Source organism: Bufo gargarizans, chromosome 3 (genome assembly GCF_014858855.1).
Source record: "Bufo gargarizans isolate SCDJY-AF-19 chromosome 3, ASM1485885v1, whole genome shotgun sequence".
Classification (NCBI taxonomy): Eukaryota; Metazoa; Chordata; class Amphibia; order Anura; family Bufonidae; genus Bufo; species Bufo gargarizans.
This window is the reverse complement of record NC_058082.1, coordinates 475728308-475748439: the sequence shown is the minus strand read 5'-3', so window position 1 is coordinate 475748439 and position 20132 is coordinate 475728308. Positions and strand designations below refer to the sequence as shown.

At 41.4% G+C, this 20132-nt stretch overlaps 1 protein-coding gene across 3 annotated transcripts in view; it reads left to right on the top strand.

Moving 5' to 3' along the window:
- Nucleotides 1-20132, top strand: part of P2RX5 (purinergic receptor P2X 5) — a 134566-nt gene that overhangs the window by 91227 nt on the left and 23207 nt on the right. For all 3 annotated transcript variants that reach the window (XM_044286778.1, XM_044286780.1, XM_044286779.1), the window contains exons 7-10: nucleotides 4634-4772; nucleotides 7621-7757; nucleotides 9369-9462; nucleotides 15853-15918. In XM_044286778.1, the coding sequence (XP_044142713.1) occupies nucleotides 4634-4772; nucleotides 7621-7757; nucleotides 9369-9462; nucleotides 15853-15918 (436 nt within the window). The remainder of the gene's footprint in view (nucleotides 1-4633; nucleotides 4773-7620; nucleotides 7758-9368; nucleotides 9463-15852; nucleotides 15919-20132) is intronic.

The following is a 20132-nucleotide window of genomic DNA, read 5'->3' as shown; positions in this document are numbered from 1 at the left end:
ACCCCCTGGGCACCTTAGTGAGATGAATGACAGGTTAGCTAAAACGTTTTTTACACTAAATGAGCCTACAGATTTAGCTTATAAGACCACATTAGGAATCACAAGAGCTCCATGCACATAACCATATTTTTGAATGTGGGGGTCAAAAACTGGTGACAGAATCCCTTTAAAGCGGTTGTCCCATCTCTCCATTTCCACAGTGACATGGAACTGAGCGCTAGCCCCAGGTGGCTGGGCTTGTGAAAATGGGCCAGCACTCTGCTGTTTGCGTTAATCTCATGGGAGGTGCACAGACAGTGTAGCAGAACAAGTCACACTGCTTCTGTAACTCTCCGCTGACACTCCCATCTTGTCCCAAAAATGGCGAGATGGGACAATCCCTTTAAAAAGTAACAATTGATCAATCTGGAGTGAAACTAATTAACATAGCTTCCCCACCACTTTTCAAAACAGGAGTGAGTGGTCTAAAAATACAAAATGGTGCAAAGGTTTTATGCAAATAAGCCCAAAAAGTCATGGGACACATTTATTAGGACCTCTGCATAACTTAGGTGGATCCAGCTCCACTTCTAAATGTAAGATAGCTTCCTAGCTGTCTTACATTTAGACCATGCTCTAGGCCACACCACACCCACTTTTTAGATTTGGTGTGAGCGGGGGAAAGTCGCGGATTGAGACGTAAAAGGACCACTGTGCCACAACCTGCGACAGAAATATGGCTAATATAGGCAAATTTCTGTATAATAAATGACCCCCATAGAGTCCTATTTTGCGACTTTTTGTAACCAGAATTCTGTACTGTAGGGCATGTTAAATCCTCCTCCCCAAAGGTGTTCACAGATTTTGAAAAAAATATTATATGACTTTGCCAAAGGCTGTCCAGGCATGCTGGGAGTTGTAGTTTTGCAACAGCTGGAGGCACACTGGTTGGGAAACACGGGCCTAAACATTAAGTCCCATGTACATAAACATCATTCCCCCCCACCATCCACTTTCAACATACAGTCCCATGTAAATAACATCACTCCCTCCCCCAGCCACCTCAAGCACACAGTTCCATGTCAATAACATCCCTCCCTTCAGCCCTAACATACATCCCAGTTAAATAACTACAACTCCCAGCATTGCTCTGCCTCTCCCTTCACTGTCGTGCCTTTTCATAGGTAAATACATTGATATCCAATTCATTTTTAGTCAAGATGGATGTTCATTACCTTTAAGAGCCATGCTCCACTATAGTTACAATTTTGTATGTCTTGAGAAGGCCTAGATAAGACAATGTATTCGAGTTCTGATGATTTTAGTGAATAGAAAGACTCTAATCTTTCTTTGTGGTTTTTATATTAATCAATATAGGAGTAGATTGATTTTATATTATCAATTTTAATAGGTGTGCTGAATATATAGTATATATATATATATATATATATATATATATATATATATGTAAGAGTATAATCCTCATAGATATATTCAGTTTTAAGATTAGAAATGAGGTATAAACTCCTCTGTCATGTTTAGAATCTGTCTCAGTGGAACACACAAATTAATTATTTCTTTCCTGGAATGGAGAAATGTGGACACAGGTGATCATGAACAAACCCTGTCTCCTCCAAGAACAATGAATTGAGATAGCCCTATTTATCTTGATTTAATTAAGTCTGGTCAAAAGACTTAAGGATACACAAGGTAGTTGACCAAGTATAAAACTCATTGTCTCTTCAAGATCTTCTCAAGGTTTTGTCTGAAACCTTAGATAACATTTATTGCTAGTATATTAGATAAGAGAAATAAGCAAGTGATTAAATTTTTGTATGGAATACTAGTGCCATCTAGTGTTAGGGTAAAATACTAGAGGGAGGTTATATTGATTATAAAGTGAGGTCACTAGTTAATGATAAAACTTGGCCAAGCCCTTTCTAAGATAGGATAAAAAGATGGTATGGGAGAGAGAGAGGGGAGACAAGAAAGAAAGAGAGGAGAGAAAAGGGGAGCTCTCTAGAGGGGTCTATCAAGATGGAAGCCATGGTGAGATGTGCTATGATGGACCACCCAGCTTTCCTAGGAGCAGAAGTGAGATTCCTACTAGAACTTGGTAAGAGACACAGAAAATGATATTTCATTTTATTAAGACTAATTTGATAGTGTGGGTAAAATTATACCATCTAGATTGGCGAATAAATACATAATTAAATTAATTGATCATCTCCATATTGAGATGTAGTTTTAGGATATTGTGAGACTTCATTCTACCTGCAGAAGAATCAAGACTCATAATCTAGCAGAGCATTAAATAATTGCTTAGATATATATATATATATTGATAGAACATTCTTCGCCAAGCTAAGTGATGGTTTCCCACAGGAAAGATTTATTTCAAGTCCTTTCCAATTAAGATATGGTCTAGCAAAGATCATATATCCCTGTCATTTGTCTTAATAGTCTTACCAAAGTTATATATGTGAAAATAGTCCAGGATGGGGCGGAAGGATACAGTTATCTCTTCTAAGCTATATCCTTGGATGGATTTGCCCATGCCTGAAGTCATGTGATGTGTAGTTGGTTAGAGGGGGGAAAGAATGTATTCAGCATTCCATATTGATGTCTAGGATTAGACATGCCCGTCCTGATATCATGAGGTTTTCTCTGAACAGAGGTAATATATATATATATATATATATATATATATATATATATGTAAAACTTATGTTTATATTTGATATCCTAACCTAATAATAGCTTTGTTATAATGTGACAAGTTATTTCCACTCACATGTATTGTTAAGCTTGTAATGCTATATATATTCATTTGCATGTATCATTGTGTTTATCTACTTATATATGTTTATAATCTTGTAACCAATAAATCTGCATATTTTTATAAACCTGTGTATAATTGTATAATGCAGAACTACATGTTTTATCATTAACGTCATCTCACGTCAAAAAGAACTTATTTATCTGAGGAAATAGTCGGCCTCAGATGTGAATTGTATCAATTAGGTTGTCTACAATTCACCAGGTCATGATTTTAAGAATTTATGACAAAATTTATAAAATTAATTTTTTTATGATTAATTATTTTTATGACCATAATTAATAATTCTTAATTGAATTATTACAACCCGACATCACTTACCTCTCCTGTACAGACATCAGCATTAGGCTCCTTCTCCTCTTCACTCCGGTGTCCAATCCTGCACTGGTCACATGATGGTGACATCATCCAGGTCATCCTATCACAGCCTGTTTTGCTGATCACATGACCTGTGATGTCACCAAAGGTCCTTCACCTCTTCCCAGTGTAAGATTCAATTGTATTGCCGTTCTGTGTACGGCAATACAGTTGTATCTAGCAGGCAGGCAGGACATTCGGGGCATGGGACAAAACATCCGGGGCCCAGGCCCCGAATGTTTTAACCTAGCGACGCCCCTGTTGTCCGCATTACGGACAAGGATAGGACTGTTCTATTAGGGGCCAGCTGTTCCATTACACAAAATACGTAATGCACACAGACGTCATCCGTATTTTTTGCGGATCCGTTTTTTTGCGGACTGTAAAATACATACGGTCGTGTGCATGAGCCCTTAAAGGGGTTTTCCAGGACTAATTTATTGATGATCTATGCTTAAGATAGAAAAATAATTAAGAAATCTGCAGCACTCTTCCACTGTAGAAAATTTGATGTTTATTTAACCGGCAGCAAACACTGCAATGTTTCGATGCAAGATAGGACATCAATCTCAGATCGGCAGGGGTCTAATTCCCTGCAATCCTGTGATCAACTTTTTTACTAACTACAGCACCAGAATTACACAGCTCTTTATGCTATATAGTGACCATGCCTGCATACTACAGTGAATAGGAGTAGGACTGCCACTCTATGGTGTATGGAGCTATGTAGTTCTGGTGCCACTGAAATCATGGGGGTTACCAGGAATCAGACCCCCGACGATCTGATATTAATAATCTGCTCTAAGGATAAGTCTGCTGATGACTTGCACTGGCAATATCAGTTGTTATCTGAGATTTCCAGGAGAAGGACCCCAGGCAATTAACTGATCGCTCGAGCAGACACATTTATAAATTACAGTGGTCCCTCAAGTTACCATATTCATTGGTTCCAGGATGACCATTGTATGTTGAAACCATCAGTTCCAAAGCCCCAAAATGTCATCCAAGATAAGAGAAAATTAATATTTATTAAAAATAAGCAGATAACTAAGAGAGATAAAACAAGTCTTTACATATAACATCCAGGAATAGCTGCTAACTAGCAACTACTACAGCTATTTTACCAGAGAAGTGGCCTTGATTGGATGGATCTGAGTCTGAGACATTGTATGTTGAGTCTAGTTTCAACTTATGATCAGAAAAGGTCATTGTATGTTGAAAATATTGTATCCTGAGGCCATTGTATCTTGAGGGATCAGTGTAGTTGTCTCTGATCAGATAGCCTCTTTAAATTAATGTCTATGCAGGGGAATTGGATCTCTGACATGTATAATGATATGTTAAGAAATTAATTAGCACAGAATTTTTGACCTACTTAGATCTATAGAAAAAGAAATACCAATATGACACAAGCTGTGGAGTGACACTGCTCTGTATTGTCTGCATTGTATCTCATAGAACTAACATTCTAAACACGGAGGATGACTCATTTCTTAAGACATGTCGATATAGTAAAGAGAACCACTACTGTCCTATCTTTTACTTGGGAAAAATTGTCTCGTGGTCTGGAAATAAGTTTCAAGAAATGGCAATGGAAGTAAGTTCCATAAGTTTATATTCTCATGAAGGATTGAGAATGTGTAAATTGGATATATGTTGTAATTAGCATTTCTACAATGAGAAAACTGTTAATTGTATTGTCTGTTTACTACTATGAAGAGTCTAAATTTAGGTCTTCTGTATTAATCAGTGTATAATGTTGTCCCACATGAGTCTATAATATACTGGATATTTAAGATTATAAATACACCAACAATTTAGATGGGATAAACTGTGTGAAGACATATGATGTTTTACTGAACAAGAATTTCACTGCAACAGTAACCTGTAAATGAGCAGCCTTACCATACGGTAACTTTCAAGTACCATATTTTTTGCTCTATAAGACATACCTAGGTTTTAGAGGAGGAAAATAAGAAATATAATATATTTTTTTTATCAGACCTCAGATCAGACTCCCCAATCTTCACCAGACCTCAGATCGGACTCCCAATCTTTATTAGATCTCAGATCAGACCCCCAATCTTCTTCAGACCCCCAATCTTCACCAGACCTCAGATCAGACCCCCAATTTTCTTGACACTGCCAGTCTTCACCAGACCTCAGATCAAACCCCTCCAATCTTCATTAGATCTCTGATCAGACCCCCAATCTTCATTATATCTCAGATCAGACCCACAATCTTCTTCAGACCCCCCCCCCATGTTCACCTGACCTCAGATTAGACCCCCAATCTTCACTAGATCTCAGATCAGACCACCAATCTTCTTCAGACCCCAAGTCATCATTAGATCTCAGATCAGACCCACACTCTTCCTTAGACCCCCCCCCCCAAATCTTCACAAGACATCAGATCAGACTCCCAATCTTCATAAGCTCTCAGATCAGACCCCCAATCTTCTTCAGACCCCCAATTTTCACCAGACCTCAGATCAGACCCCCAATCTTCATTAGATCTCAGATAAGACCCCAATCTTCTTCAGACTCCCAATCTTCACCAGACCTCAGATCAGACCCCCAATTTTCTTCAGACCCCCAATCTTCACCAGACCTCAGATCAGCCCCCCAAACTTTATCAGACCCCTCCAATCTTCATTAGATCTCCGATCAGACCCCCAATCTTCATTATATCTCAGATCAGACCCACAATCTTCTTCAGACCCCCCACCAATGTTCACCTGACCTCAGATTAGACCCCCAATCTTCTTCAGACCCCCAATCTTCACCAGACCTCAGATCAGACCCACACTCTTCCTTGCGCCCCCCCCCCCCCCCCCCCAAATCTTCACAAAACATCATCAGATCAGACCCACAATCTTCATCAGGCAAAAAATAAATAAAACAACTTACTTCTCCTTTTCTGGACTGTGCTGCACTGTGACTAGACATTGCACAGTGCCAGGCTATTGCGCGAACTTACGTACATAATGGGGGAGAAAGTATGTCTTATACAATGAAAAATACGTTCAATGGTTGTGACAAAACTGTGAGAGTGCTATGACCTGTTAAGCAAATGCACATCCACTGCCATACTGAATGCAAGTTAGGCTACTTTCACACCTGCGTTAGGTGCGGATCCGTCTTGTATCTGCACAGATGGATCCGCACCGATAATGCAAACGCTTGTATCGGTTCAGAACGGATCCATTTGCATTATTATTTTTTTTGTTCATGCTAATGCAAACAGATCCGTTTTGACTTACACTGAAAGTCAATGGGAGGCGGATCCGTTTTCAATTGCACTATATTGTGTCAGTGAAAACGGATCCGTCCCCATTGACTTACATTGTAAGTCAGGACGTATCCGTTTGGCTCCGCATTGTCAAGCGGAATGGAGGCTGAACGGAGGCAAACTGATGCATTCTGAACGGATCCTTATCCATTCAGAATGCATTGGGGCTAAACTGATCCGTTTTGGGCCGCTTGTGAGAGCCCTGAAACGGATCTCACAAGCGGTCCCAGAAACGCCAGTGTGAAAGTAGCCTTACCAGGTTCAGCACCTGGCCTGCACGCCCCTATAGGTACAAGAGCCCTGCCTACAGCAGAATTGCCATCCCAAAAGGGGGAATCCCACTCAAGAATGTAACTAGTTATCCCCGAGCGGTCCCTTCGAGTGATACAGAACCCTATCTTGTGTTTCCCGGGTTGCTGCTAGCAGGTGGAGTGAGCAGGGAACTGTAGGGAAAAAAAACACAAAGCCAAATCAAAATCAGAATCCACAACAGAGACAAGCCAAATCAAAACCAAGAGAGACAAACAGCACAATAACAAAAGGCAGGAGAATAGTCAGAAAAAATGCCCGCGCTATGCCAACTCCTTTCCTTTTTGCCTGGCTTCTGGAGCAGATATTGTTACAATGGGGCTGAGTTGCAATACCAGACACCGTCATAAAAAAGCGCTGTTTTGAAGTACTAATAAGCTTCCCCCTATGGCTTTGTAAAAAGAACCTGGAGATTATTAAAACAGACTCCAAATATAATGGAAAATTAATAAGCACAGTATTTTAAAAACTAAAAGCAAAATTATGTTCCAAGCTGGAGGTACATGAAGAAACTAGGAAGAAGCAGAATATTGCAGGATAACATCAATAGTGTTGTAACAGCAGATTGACAATAATCTGTTTCATGAAGGCAGGGTAGGAAGCAATGTTTTATTAATAAAATGTTTGTTGCCCCCTAGTGAAGTTTTTAAAGGGAACCTGTCACCTGGATTTGGGGTATAGAGCTGAGGACATGGGTTGCTAAGGAACTATGCATACTGTATGATTATTTCTCTCCTCAAAGTCTATAATAATTGGAGTGTAGAAAATGTTACCATGTCAGCAGCACACAGCAACAAAATAAAAAATGTTGTAACTGAAAGACCAAATCTACTACTTTTCTCAGGGTGGAGTTATTGGCATTCAGATAGAATGGGACTGTAACCTTGACCGAGACGAATCTGAGTGTCATCCGCGATATTCTTTCACTCGCTTGGATAATAAATTCACAGAAAAATCTGTTTCTTCAGGATACAATTTCAGGTAAAACTTCAAACTAAACTAGAACTAAGTTTCCTGCACAAAACAGATATTTTCATGCACTGTAAAAAATGGGCGTCTTACATTGCATTCCGCTCATTTTTAAAATATTCAAAAAGAGGACTTAAAGCGGTTCTCTTATTAAGACAACCAGCTTTTACAACAAACGCAAAAACACAAATGCAATCGCACTCTGCAACCAGCACTCTGCCCTGCCTCTATGCTGGATGTTGAATAAGGCATTGGTGTACATTTTGGCCAAAGCGTAATAAGCCACTCACCACGTCAAGGTCGCCTCCATGAGTGGTCCCTAACACTAGTTCCTACCTGTTATGGGCCATGACAGCCACACAAATTCCAGGGAGCGCAGGTACAGCATGCACACCAGGCACACTCTGCTTTTAACCCCGTCCGGTGCCATTACAGCTTTCATCGGATCCAGGGATGCAAGTACCAACATGCATGCTGAGCCCACTATATACTTCTCCTGGAGCCAAATGGCTACTGGTAGGTGCTATATAAGCAGACTCAGTTTTATACTGACTTTAAAACCAGCCTCCAGGGAAGACTAACTGGTCAGGTGTGCATGACTGCATGGAGATCGCCACGCCTCCAATATATACTATTTTTCTCTTTGTAGTATATATTGGAGGCGTGGCGATCTCCATGCAGTCATGCACACCTGACCAGTTAGACTGCCCTGGAGGCTGGTTTTAAAGTCAGTATAAAACTGAGTCTGCTTATATAGTACCTACCAGTAGCCATTTGGGGCTCCAGGAGAAGTATATAGTGGGCTCAGCATGCATGTTGGTACTTGCATCCCTGGATCCGATGAAAGCTGTAATGGCACCGGACGGGGTTAAAAGCAGAGTGTGCTTGGCGTGCATGCTGTTCCTGCGCTCTCTGGACTTTGTGTGGCTGTCATGGCCCATAACAGGTAGGAACTAGTGTTAGGGACCACTCATGGAGGCGACCTTGACGTGGTGAGTGGCTTATTACGCTTTGGCCAAAATGTACAGCAATGCCTCATTCAACATCCAGCATAAAGGCAGGGCAGAGTGCTGGTTGCAGAGTGCGATTTGCATTTGCGTTTGTATCTGTATTTCGCCATAGCAATGTGCACCTGCATACAGGGTTGTGCTGGCTGAACCCCCTAGCTTTTACAACAAACCTGACTGAGGAAACCTGGTATAACATGCTGGCCATTCAAAGGAATGGTCAGCCATGAAATAGGTGGCCGGCAGAGTCTTCTGCTAATAGGCGTCCCATGCCACACTGCTCCTTTTTTTAATTTATGCCACTGTTTGTAAAAAAAAAAAAAAAATGTGGGGGCTGGACAACCCCTTTAATCACATTTACACATTAGTTGCACCATTTTTTTTAGTTACAAAGATGTGAATTTTTAGATTTTTCCCCTCTATAGTACATTTTTAGATTTATCCCTCATACCTCCTGAGTCCTAATACTAAACTACATTTTTAGGTTTCTTCCACATACCTCCTAATACAAAACTGTGAATTTTTTGATTTATTCCTCAAACCTTGTATACAAAACTCGTGAAACAACAGCACTATGAAACCATATTAATGTCTATACATGTCTCTTTCAATCAAGGTATGCAAAGTACTACCGTGATGTTAATGGATCAGACTACAGGACACTGATAAAGGCTTATGGTATTCGCTTTGATATCATGGTAAATGGAAAGGTAAGTCAATATTCAGTACATACTTGTGCATCTCAATAAATTAGAATATCATCAGTAATTCAATTCAAAACGTGAAACTCATATATTCTATAGATTCATTACACACACAGTGATCTGTTTCAAGTGTTTATTTATTTTAGTGTTGATGAGTATTGCTTACAGCTCATGAAAACCCATAATGATTAATATAGAAATGTTGGCCTACTAAAAAGTATGTATAGTATATGCACTCAATAGTTGGTCGGAGTCCCTTTTTCATGAATTACTACATCAATGTGGCATGGAGGCTGTCTGCCTGTGCCACTGCTAAGGTGTTATGGAAGCCCAGGGTGCTTTGACAGCAGCCTTCAGCTCATCTGCTTTGTTGGCATACCCGGAGGAAACCCACGCAAACATGGGGTGAACTTACAAACTCCATGCAGATGTTGTCCTTGGTCGGATTCAAACCTAGGACCACAGTGCTAGCCACTGAGCCACCGTCTTGCCTGATTCTCTATGGGGTTTAGGTCAGGTGAGTTTTCTGGCCAATCAAACACAGCGATACTGTGGTCATTAAACCAGGTATTTGTACTTTTGGCAGTGTGGGCAGGTGCCAAGCCCTGCTGGAAAATGAAATCAGCATCTCCGTAAAGCTTGTCTGCAGAAGGAAGCATGAAGTGCTCTAAAGTTTCCTGGCAGATGGCTTTGCTGACTTTGGCCTTGATATAACACAATGGACCAACACCAGCAGATGACATGGCTCCCCAAACCATCACTGACTATGAAAACTTCACACTGGACCTCAAGCAACCTGGACTGTGTGCTTCTCCACTCTTCCTCCAGACTCTGGGACCTTGCTTTCCAAATGAAATGCAAAATTGACTTTCATTTGAAAACAGGACTTTGGACCACTGAGCAACACCTCAGCCCTTTTTCTCCTCAGCCCAAGACGCTTCTGATGTTTTCTCTGGGTCATCAGTGGCTTTAAACAAGGAATGCAACAATTGTAGTCCATGTCCTGGATATGTCTGTGTGTGGTGGCTCTTGAAGCACTGACTCGGGCCGCAGTCCACTTCATGTGAATCTCCCCCAAATTCCTAAATGGCCTTTTTTTTGACAATCCTGCGGGTATCCCTTTTGCTACTTTTTTTCTACCACACTTTTTGTTTCCAATCAACTTTCCATTAATATGCTTGGATACCCTACTTGTGGAGGGTGTTAATGACTGTCAAGTCAGCAGTTTTCCCAATGATTGTGTAGCCTACTGAACGTTTGTAGGCTCAGGAAACCTTTGGTGTTTTGTGTTGATTAGCTGATTAGAGTGTTACACCATGAGTCTACAATATTGAACTTTTTCAAAATATTCTAATTTTCTGAGATCCTGACTTTTTGGGTTTTCATTAGCTATAAGCCATAATCATCAACAGTAAAATAAATAAACACTTGCAATAGATCACTCTGTGTGTAATGAATCTACTGGTATATGAGTTAAACTTTTTGAATTAAATTACTGAAATAAATTAACTTTTCGATTATATTCCAATTTATTAGGATGCACTAGTACAATGTGAACAGTGTTAGGGTCCATTCACACGTCCTGTTTTTTTTCATCCTGAAAAACGGTCCGTTTTTTGCGGATCCGTTGTTCCTGAAAATGTTTCCGTATGTCATCCGTTTTTTGCGGATCCGCAAAAAACGGAAACATGTATACATTTCAATAATCAAATAAAGTTGTTTGGATTTCTTTGAAAAAAAATTGAAAAATAAAAATAAATTTTTTTTTTATGTGTTTCCAGGAACGGAATCCGCAAAAAACGGATGACATACGGAATGACATCCGAATGTCTTCCGTTTTTTGCGGATACATTGACTTTGTATTGTACCAGGATCCGATTTTTCAGGACAAGAATAGGACATGTTTTATATTTAAACGGACATGCGGAACGGAACAACGGAAACAGACAGCACACATTGTGCTGTCCGATTTTTTCCAGGACCCATTGAAAATGAATGGGTCCAGATCTGGTCCTGATCTGTTCCTGAAAAAACGGAACAGATCAGGAAAGAAAAAACGGACGTGTGAATGGACCCTTAAAGTAGCATTTTAATCTTTTAGTTAGCACTGAACATTTCTTGGAAACAAGGGCTTACATACCATAGAGGCAGGCAATGCAGCTGATGTTGGGCCCTTGGAAAAAAAAGATCCAGCCTTTTTTGGACCCATCCACTTAACTACTGAGAAGTGAGAACCAGGGCAGGATCATTTAGAGTAAATGCAGTGTTAACATATACCGTAAAGAGAGCGTGAAATGGCTCAACGGTGTCTGACAAAATCTGGCACCAAAAGGAGGGGCTCATTGTTATAGGCTAAAAGAGTGACAATTAATGTTTTGAGCCTAAAATGACACTGATTTAACCCAGGAATAATTGCATACTTCCCAACTTTTGAAAATCACAAAGAGGGACAATGTGCGGTGTGCAGCAGTTTTTTTTATACTGGGCCACACCTTTAACTCCGCCTAAAGCATAATTACTGAATTGGTCAGAAGTGCAGCAGCTGGGGATCGGTTATGTGAGTATAAGTTTCTTATTTTTTTTTCTTGTGCCTAAATATCCATTTAAATATTAGCACATAAATCATCAGACTATAGATATTTTAAGGCCCAAATTGCACCAAATAGTGAAGTTATGGTCTAGTATACAGGTAGAAACCATACAGACACTTTAGTAAGGAGCAATTTAGCAAATTTATTAATGCACATTTATGCATTAATTCCCTAGGTCAAAAAGTGGGACATTTAAGGATCAAAAAGGGACAGAGGGACTGTCGCTCCTAAAGAGGGACACTTGGGAGGCATGTACCGGTAATTGCATATGATATGTCCTATCTTTTAATCAAAGCATAGTCAGGGGTGCACCTAGCCTTTCTGCTGCCTGAGGCAAAAACTGAAATGGTGCCCCCCCAATGCCAATTTCTTAACCTAACCCCCTCTCTCCAGCTCTACTGTTATAGACAGACCTGGAAAACATTACATACAAAGCTACAAAACATATGGGGTAATACAGTGCCATATACCTCTTACATCCCGTTGATGTGTCCTCTGATGTAGACGTTTTCTTTCTTTATCTTCTCCATTCAGACCAGACCACCATGATGATTTCTTTCAGCCTTCTCTTGTCTCTGCAGTTTGACAAACAGACATCTTAGTTTTCTACTTTTCCATCCTTCTCCCATTCTACCACCTCTAATACTGTGCCAGCTGTGCTTTCCAATACTGTACTGCATAAACAGAGGATCTCCCTAAAAAAAACTAGTACCACCACAGATAGACATTTGCAATAGATCACTCTTTAATAATTATTTGCACACAGTGCCCTAAAAATAACTGTGCCCAGCAAATAGTGTCACTTATAGTGCCGTAAACATAGTGTCCTCCAAAAATAATTGTGCTAAGGTGATACTGTGCCAGGGTGCCTCCCAATGTAACAGTCCTCCAAAAAGTCCCACCAATAGTAATAATTCTCTGCCAGAGTGCGCTATGTGGTAACAGTGCACCCAATAGTAATAATGTCCCTCATTTTGTGCCCAAAAGTAATAATGTCCCTATAGTGCCCCCAGTAGTAATAATTTGTGCCTGTATAAAAAATGGCCCCTTATACTACGTGGCAGTACAAAAATACCAACTTCTATGTGCCAATACAAAAAATGCTCCCCTATGATGTGTGCCAGTTCAAAAAAAACTTTAGTGCCCCCTGTAGAACAAATGTCCCCATAGTGGCTACCTTAGAATGTGTGCCAGTACAAAAATGCTACCTTATAATGTGCGCCAAGTACAAAAAATGCTCCCTTATAACGTGTATATAAGGGACACCCCCTTTAAGTGCCCCTAGTAAAACAGATGTCCCTATAGTGGCCACCTTATAATGTGTGCCAGTTCAAAAATGCTCCTTTTTACAGCTGCAGTGTCCCCATAGTGCTTTTTCCAGTTACAAAATAATGACCCCCAGCCTATTGTGGCCCAACAGTATGCTGCCAAATAATAATAATAATAAACTCAAATACTTACCTCCATTCTGCTGTCAGCGATGCAGTGCAAGACACGGACCTCTTCTAGTCTGTGCCCTGAGCTCTATGCAGCTCGGCTTAGGCAGCGTGATAATGATGGCCTACAGGAATTAGGACTAAAGCCTATTAGAGGAAACGGTGGGCCAGGGAGACATCTCTCCTGTACCCTGTCATGGCATTCAACTGTATTGCTGTCCTGAGTACAGCGATGAAATTGAATATGTAGAGATGAGTGTTTCCACAATGGAAGCGTTCATTGCCCATAGCCCTTCCGTTGCCCCGTCTTGCCCCTACCTGCTGCTGCCTGAGGCAATCACCTCACCTCGCCTTATTGGCGGTGCACCCCTGAGCATAGTCACACATATGGATACATCTCTGTACTTTTGTAGACAATGAAGGGAAAGCGGCACTTCCTGGCAGATCTCAGGGGTCAAACAACCACTGATCAAACAGTGATGGCCTATCCTGAGGTCATATAAGTTTACATCTGAGAAAGCCCCTTTAAATATATACATATATAAATAGCTAAAAGTATATTTTCATGTATTACTAATGTATTAGCATTAATGTAATAATAGAAACACTTAAAGGGGTTGTCCGGGTTCAGAGCTGATTTTCACCCAGACAGCCCCTCTGACGCTAAATTGCGCAGGGCACGGGCTCTTTTGTTTATCATAACACAGTGCCGGGCGGAAGCTTTCACCCGGCAGTGTGTTCGGTGATGTCACCGGCTCTGATGGGCGGGCTTTAGCGCTGCCCTAGCCATTTTACTGGCTAGGGCAGCGCTAAATCCCGCCCATCAGTGCCGGTGACATCACCGGGCTTCCTGGCAGCCCTATTGAGACCCTGGTACATCACTGGATCTAAAAAAAAATGCCTTTGCCGCGATTTAGCACAGTGCAAAGGAGAGCATCGGTGCATGAATTGCTCGGATGTTCAAGTCAGGGGGGCTTCCTGGGTGAAAATAAAGGGATGTCCGGGTTCCTTTAAATAGGTTGTCTAATTTTGGAACTGGTATTCAAATATTAAGAGATTAATTAAAAAAGGTTATTAACCAGAGCGGAGAGAATCTACATTCCCCCAGACTGTCTATTAATTTCATTAGGAAATGTGCAAGGCTTTATTACTCCTGTGGTGGCGCTGCAGATACATATTATTATATAATATACTAGCAGAAGGACCCGACTTTGCACGGGTATATTTCATCTATTTCATTTAATGTTTGTGTGTGTCGACAGTATCCCCCATAACAGTGAACTCTACAGCACCCCGCCCCTTTAACAGTGAACTCCACAGTCCCCCACCCCTTAACACTGCCTCCCTACTTTAAAATGGGACCTCCACAGCTGCCCATCCCCTTAATTTTCACCTTCACAGCAGCCCTCCCCTTTAACCGTGAGTTTCACAGCACTCCACTCCCTTGACAGTGACCTCCTCAGGCGCCCGCCCCCTTAACAGTGACCGCCACAATACCCTGCCCCCTTAACAGTGACCTCACAGTACCCTGCTGCCTTAACAGTGACCTCCACAGCAGTTGCCCCTTTAATAGTGGCCCCTACCCCCTTTAACAGTGACCTTCACAGTGTCTTCCCTTTTAACAATGACCTCCACAGTGGCCTGCCCCCTTAACAATAACATCCACAGTGAACGCCTCTTTAACAGTGACCTCCACAGCGCCCTGCCTCTTTAATGTTAGGGCTACATGACGACATGTGTCCGTGACATTTTGTCTCAACAATTTTTATAATGATAGTCTATGGTGTCGCACTGCGACATGTGACATGCTGCGACTGCGACACGACAGTTGCAAAAAATCCATCCAAGTCGCAGCATGTCATATGTCGCAGTGCAACACCATAGACTCTAATTATAAAAATTGTTGCGCGACACATGTAGCAGTGTAGTTGTGCCCTCTGTGTCGTGCCACTTATTGTCGAGTGACACATGTTATCGTGTAGCCCTAGCCTAAAGCTGACCTACAGCAGTGAAGAAAAATGGCTAGGTTCTTATGGAAACCTAGAGTAAAACTGTGTGTATGTGGAGACTAAGGGCCTGCGAACTTCTATCAGCTGATAAGGGACATGTGACCGTGTGTATGGCAGTTGGGATATGAAGAGAAAGACTTGCAGGCTTGTATTGGCTAATGCAGGTCATTTTTTGGGAATATCTCAGGAACGGTACGTCCTTTTAAGGTAGCAAGGGATGTGTATACCAAGTTTCGTTGAAATCGATAGTTGCGTTTTTGAATGATCGCAGAACTTACAAACATACTGTATATACGTCCTTCTTTATATATATATATATTTAGACAACTTGATAAAATGATTTTCAATGTGTTTTCACAGGCTGGGAAGTTCAATATTATACCAACAATCATCAATATTGGCTCTGGCTTGGCACTGATGGGTGCGGTAAGGATGAATTTATATACATCTCATAACAAGAAAGAATTTGGGTAAAAGCAATGCTCCAGGCTCACCCTGACTAAGGCTCATTACCCTCATATGTGTGTCAGTTTCCGGAATCTGCATTTTACAATTATTCTTCCCTTGTAATAGAAACTATCCCTCCATGCACTGACTGCCTGGTGATCATGTGATTGTCTTCAGATTATACACAGCCGCCAACCTAAGGAGGTAAAGCTGAAGGGGGAGGGAGAGAGCAGTGTCCTGAACCAATGATTAGACAGGGGGGTGTCTCAGACTACCTCAGTCTTCCTGTAGGCGCTGTAGATGAGTTATAGCCACAGACTACATTGATGTGCTAAAGAAGCTGAGCTACAAAGCAGCCAAGGAGCAAGATAAATAAATAGCTGGTAATCATCTCCTTAATTTCATAGAACAGTTGCAAAAAATCCATCCAAGTCGCAGCATGTCATATGTCACAGATCTCATTTCATATAACTCAGGGATGTGTACTATTGCCGTTCCTGTTCTCTCTGTACACGAACAAGTGCAGATCGGAGGAGGCCTCAGTTAAAGTCACCAAGTTTGAAGATGACACCACACTCGTGGGCCTGATCAGCGACAGCGATGAGCAGGCCTACCGTAAGGAAATCGACAAGGTCAGCAACTGGTGTGGCACGCACAATCTGGTCTTAAACACCACAAAGACAGTCGAGCTGGTCATCGACTTCAGGAAGAGAAGGGCAGTTCCCCCCCAACCTACATTGACGGATCTGAAGTCGCAAGGGTACCCAGCGCCCGCCTCCTAGGCACGACAATCTCTGAGGACCTATCCTGGCGTCCCAACATCTCGTCCATCATAAAGAAGGCTCACCAGCGGCTGTACTTCCTTCGACAACTGAAGAAGTTCGGCATGGCACAGGACCTACTGAAGTCCTTCTACTCCTGCACCATCGAGTCAGTACTGTGCTCGTCTCTCCTGGTTTGGTATGCCGGCTCATCAGCCAGTGACAAGCGCAAACTACAAAGGGTCATCAGCTCGGCGGAGAGAACTACCCAACTGCCACTACCACCCCTTGACTCTATCTTCTCCGACAGACTGCGCTCCAGGGCTCTGAAAATATCCAATGACCACTCCCATCTGGGCCATCATCTCTTCAGACATCTAAGGTCCGGCCACAGGTATCAGGCCATCTCTGCAAGGACATCGAGGAGGCTGAACACTTTCTTCCTAACGGCCGTCAGACTGCTGAACTCACCACGCCCTATCACCCGCTCATAATCCCTCGCCCCCCCCCCCCCCGTGTTGTTGTCAACCACTAGTACTATGCCTGTACCTGTGCCTAACCCAATTCTGAGCACGATCGATTGTGTCGTGTTTGCCGAATAAAGTGATTCTGATTCTGATATATAACATTGGCTAGAATACAATGCATGAAGTCATTTGAGACAAATAAGAATGAACTTTGCCTTAACCACCTAACTGTTCTGCCCGAGCTCAGCTTGGGCAGAACTGGAAGGGGAGAGGGCTGCTTTAGCTGCTTATATCTCCTCAATGGTAGTAACTAGGAGCCTGCAACTTGGTCTTGTTTGAAAGCTGTCATTCCAGTCTTTCATACAAGAACAAAATGACAACATCAGTTTAAGATAAACAGAGATATCACTGTTAGAAATCGAGTTGGGAATAATAGCAGGTAAAACCTGCTTTTACTTTCACTTTCAGTTGCATTCACTGCATCCCGATTTCTAACAGTGATATCTTCCCATGTACTGAAGATAATACTGTCAGGTATTGTATGAAAGCTTTGAATGGCAGTTTTTTAAACAATACAAAGCCCATATCTCTAGCTAGTACCAACCAGAGATATGAGCAGCTAAAGAAGCCGACCCCCCTCCCTGTCAGTCTGGAGAAGGAGGGGGAGCAGTTGCAGAGCTGACAGGCTGCAGGAGGAAAGGAAAAACAGTAAAAATATATAGAAATGTGGCATTATCATCAGTGTAGTCACCTAAATAATAAAATTTCCCCCTGAAAATAAAATATGTTATTTAATACACTATGTATACCCCAAAATGGTTCCTAAAAAACCTACAATTAATCACGTAAAATAAAAAAAAATATATAGAACCCAAAGGGGGAAAATCTTTTTGGTCCTTAAGGCTAAAATTATTATGTCACTAAGGAGTTAAAGATGCAATAATGTCCCCAAGATTTATTGCTGACACACATTGGAAATCTACAATAAAAAAAGTGACATTTTTGGGAGTGTTTTTCCAATTTTAATGGGACTGTTAGGAGGTTAATAAGGTTGTGACTCTGAAACTGCATTGGCTCTGTTTACACTGGAACTTTTTTCTCCAGGTTATTAATTTCCATTGTTACAGAAAACCATACAGTTAAAGTTCTCATTGATTTAACATGGGATTTTTTTTGCATCTGGCATCTTTCTGCCTTTTGTAGCATCAGCTTTCTGTTGTTGTGTGCAGACAGAACGGAATAATCTACAGTTCTAGTCTATTCTACTCAGTATGGATATAGAAACGTAACATTCTATTTTTTCACTATTAGAAACAGAATCTTCTACTGACTTCTTTCTGCTTATGTGCAATATAATGTATGAGACACCTACAAGAAATCAGGATGGTTAACACCTTCCAGCAGTAAAAGCCACTTGCATCAAAAGTTTGGCCCAGACAGGACAATCCCTTTTTAGATTGAAAATGCCCTGGTGATCAACCAATCACCATATGTCTGGCTTCTTTAAAGGGCATGTCAGCAGATTTGTCCCTATGAAACTGGCAGTTGCAGAGAGAGCAAAGCCTCTAGGGTACATGCACACGTTCAGGATTCATGTGCGGAGAATCCGCACTGAAATCCGCAGGTGTTCGCAGACAAATCTGTGCGGTCAATCCGCATTAATTAGTGCGGATTTGCATGCGGATTTGGTGCGGATTCTCCGCATGCAGATTTCACTAAGTGAATGAAGAAAATCCGGTCAGGAAAAATAAAATAAATTGACATGCTGCGGACTTTAAAATCTGCACTGCAGGTCAAAATCTGCGCGGAAAAAATCTGCATCATGTGCATTGAGAATTTCAAATTCTCATAGAATACAATGTACATGCAAATCCGCGCGGAAAATCTGCACGCAATCCTGATCGTGTGCATGTAGCCCTAGGTGTAACTACAACACCCCCATTGCTCTTAGAGACTCATTTGCATATATTAAAACATAATTTTCCTCAGCAATGCGGACACATATGAACATGGGACCAACACAGATGCCTTCATCTACCAAGCGCACATGTAACAGGTCAGCCAGTGTCATAGGTACAAATCTGCTGACAGATGCCCTTTTTTTTTTTTTTTTTTTATTCAAATTAAAAGAAATTTACCATCTATAAATTCCGAATCAGGGATATGTGATACAAAATAATTTCATTTTGTGTTAAGTCTCCCTCTTTTCTTTTCCCTTCTGTCCCTCCCTCCACCCCCCTTTTTCCGTGAAGCTACCGTCAGGTCACCAGGTGTCATCACTTCCATCTACCCCATATCCGCAGCCAAGCTGCTTTTTTTTTCGCTGATTGCGCGAGACAATTTTCGTATTCCTTAACCCTATTCATTCCTGAGTTCCATCCATTCCTGGAAATTTGGGTATTTCCTGGAGCCCCAATATTTAACTATTATTATTTTAGCCAAGGTTATTCCCCGAAGCCAAAGTAGTTGCTCAGTTTTGTTATTATCTATTTCTGGGAGTAAACCCAGGATGACATATTCAATACATACTTCATATTTCATAGGAGAACTCCTCTGCAGTTTCCTGAATATTTTAATCCAGTAGTCTTTTATCACCGGGCATTCCCACAGTAGATGTTTATAATCTCAATTGAAAGAAGAGGCTCTAGCACCAAGCGTGGACGTAGAAAAAATTCCCAATCTTTATTCAGCAATATTCCATATATACAGCAATCAGTGGCACAGGCTCCCGCTTAATCCCAGTTTATAATCTCCTCTATCTCTGTTGCATTTGTAACAATTCTGTTCTCTATCTTTGTAAATAGAGTGCAATAGTACTGGTGTATAATAGAGACGGTGTATAATTTTCAAAAGGACCCATGAATGGGCCAGGGAGACCGCAGATCTATTGATGTTTCTATATACCGTATTCCACAGGATTGATTCCACATTCTGCAAATCTCTCTCCCATTTATCCTCACCTCTA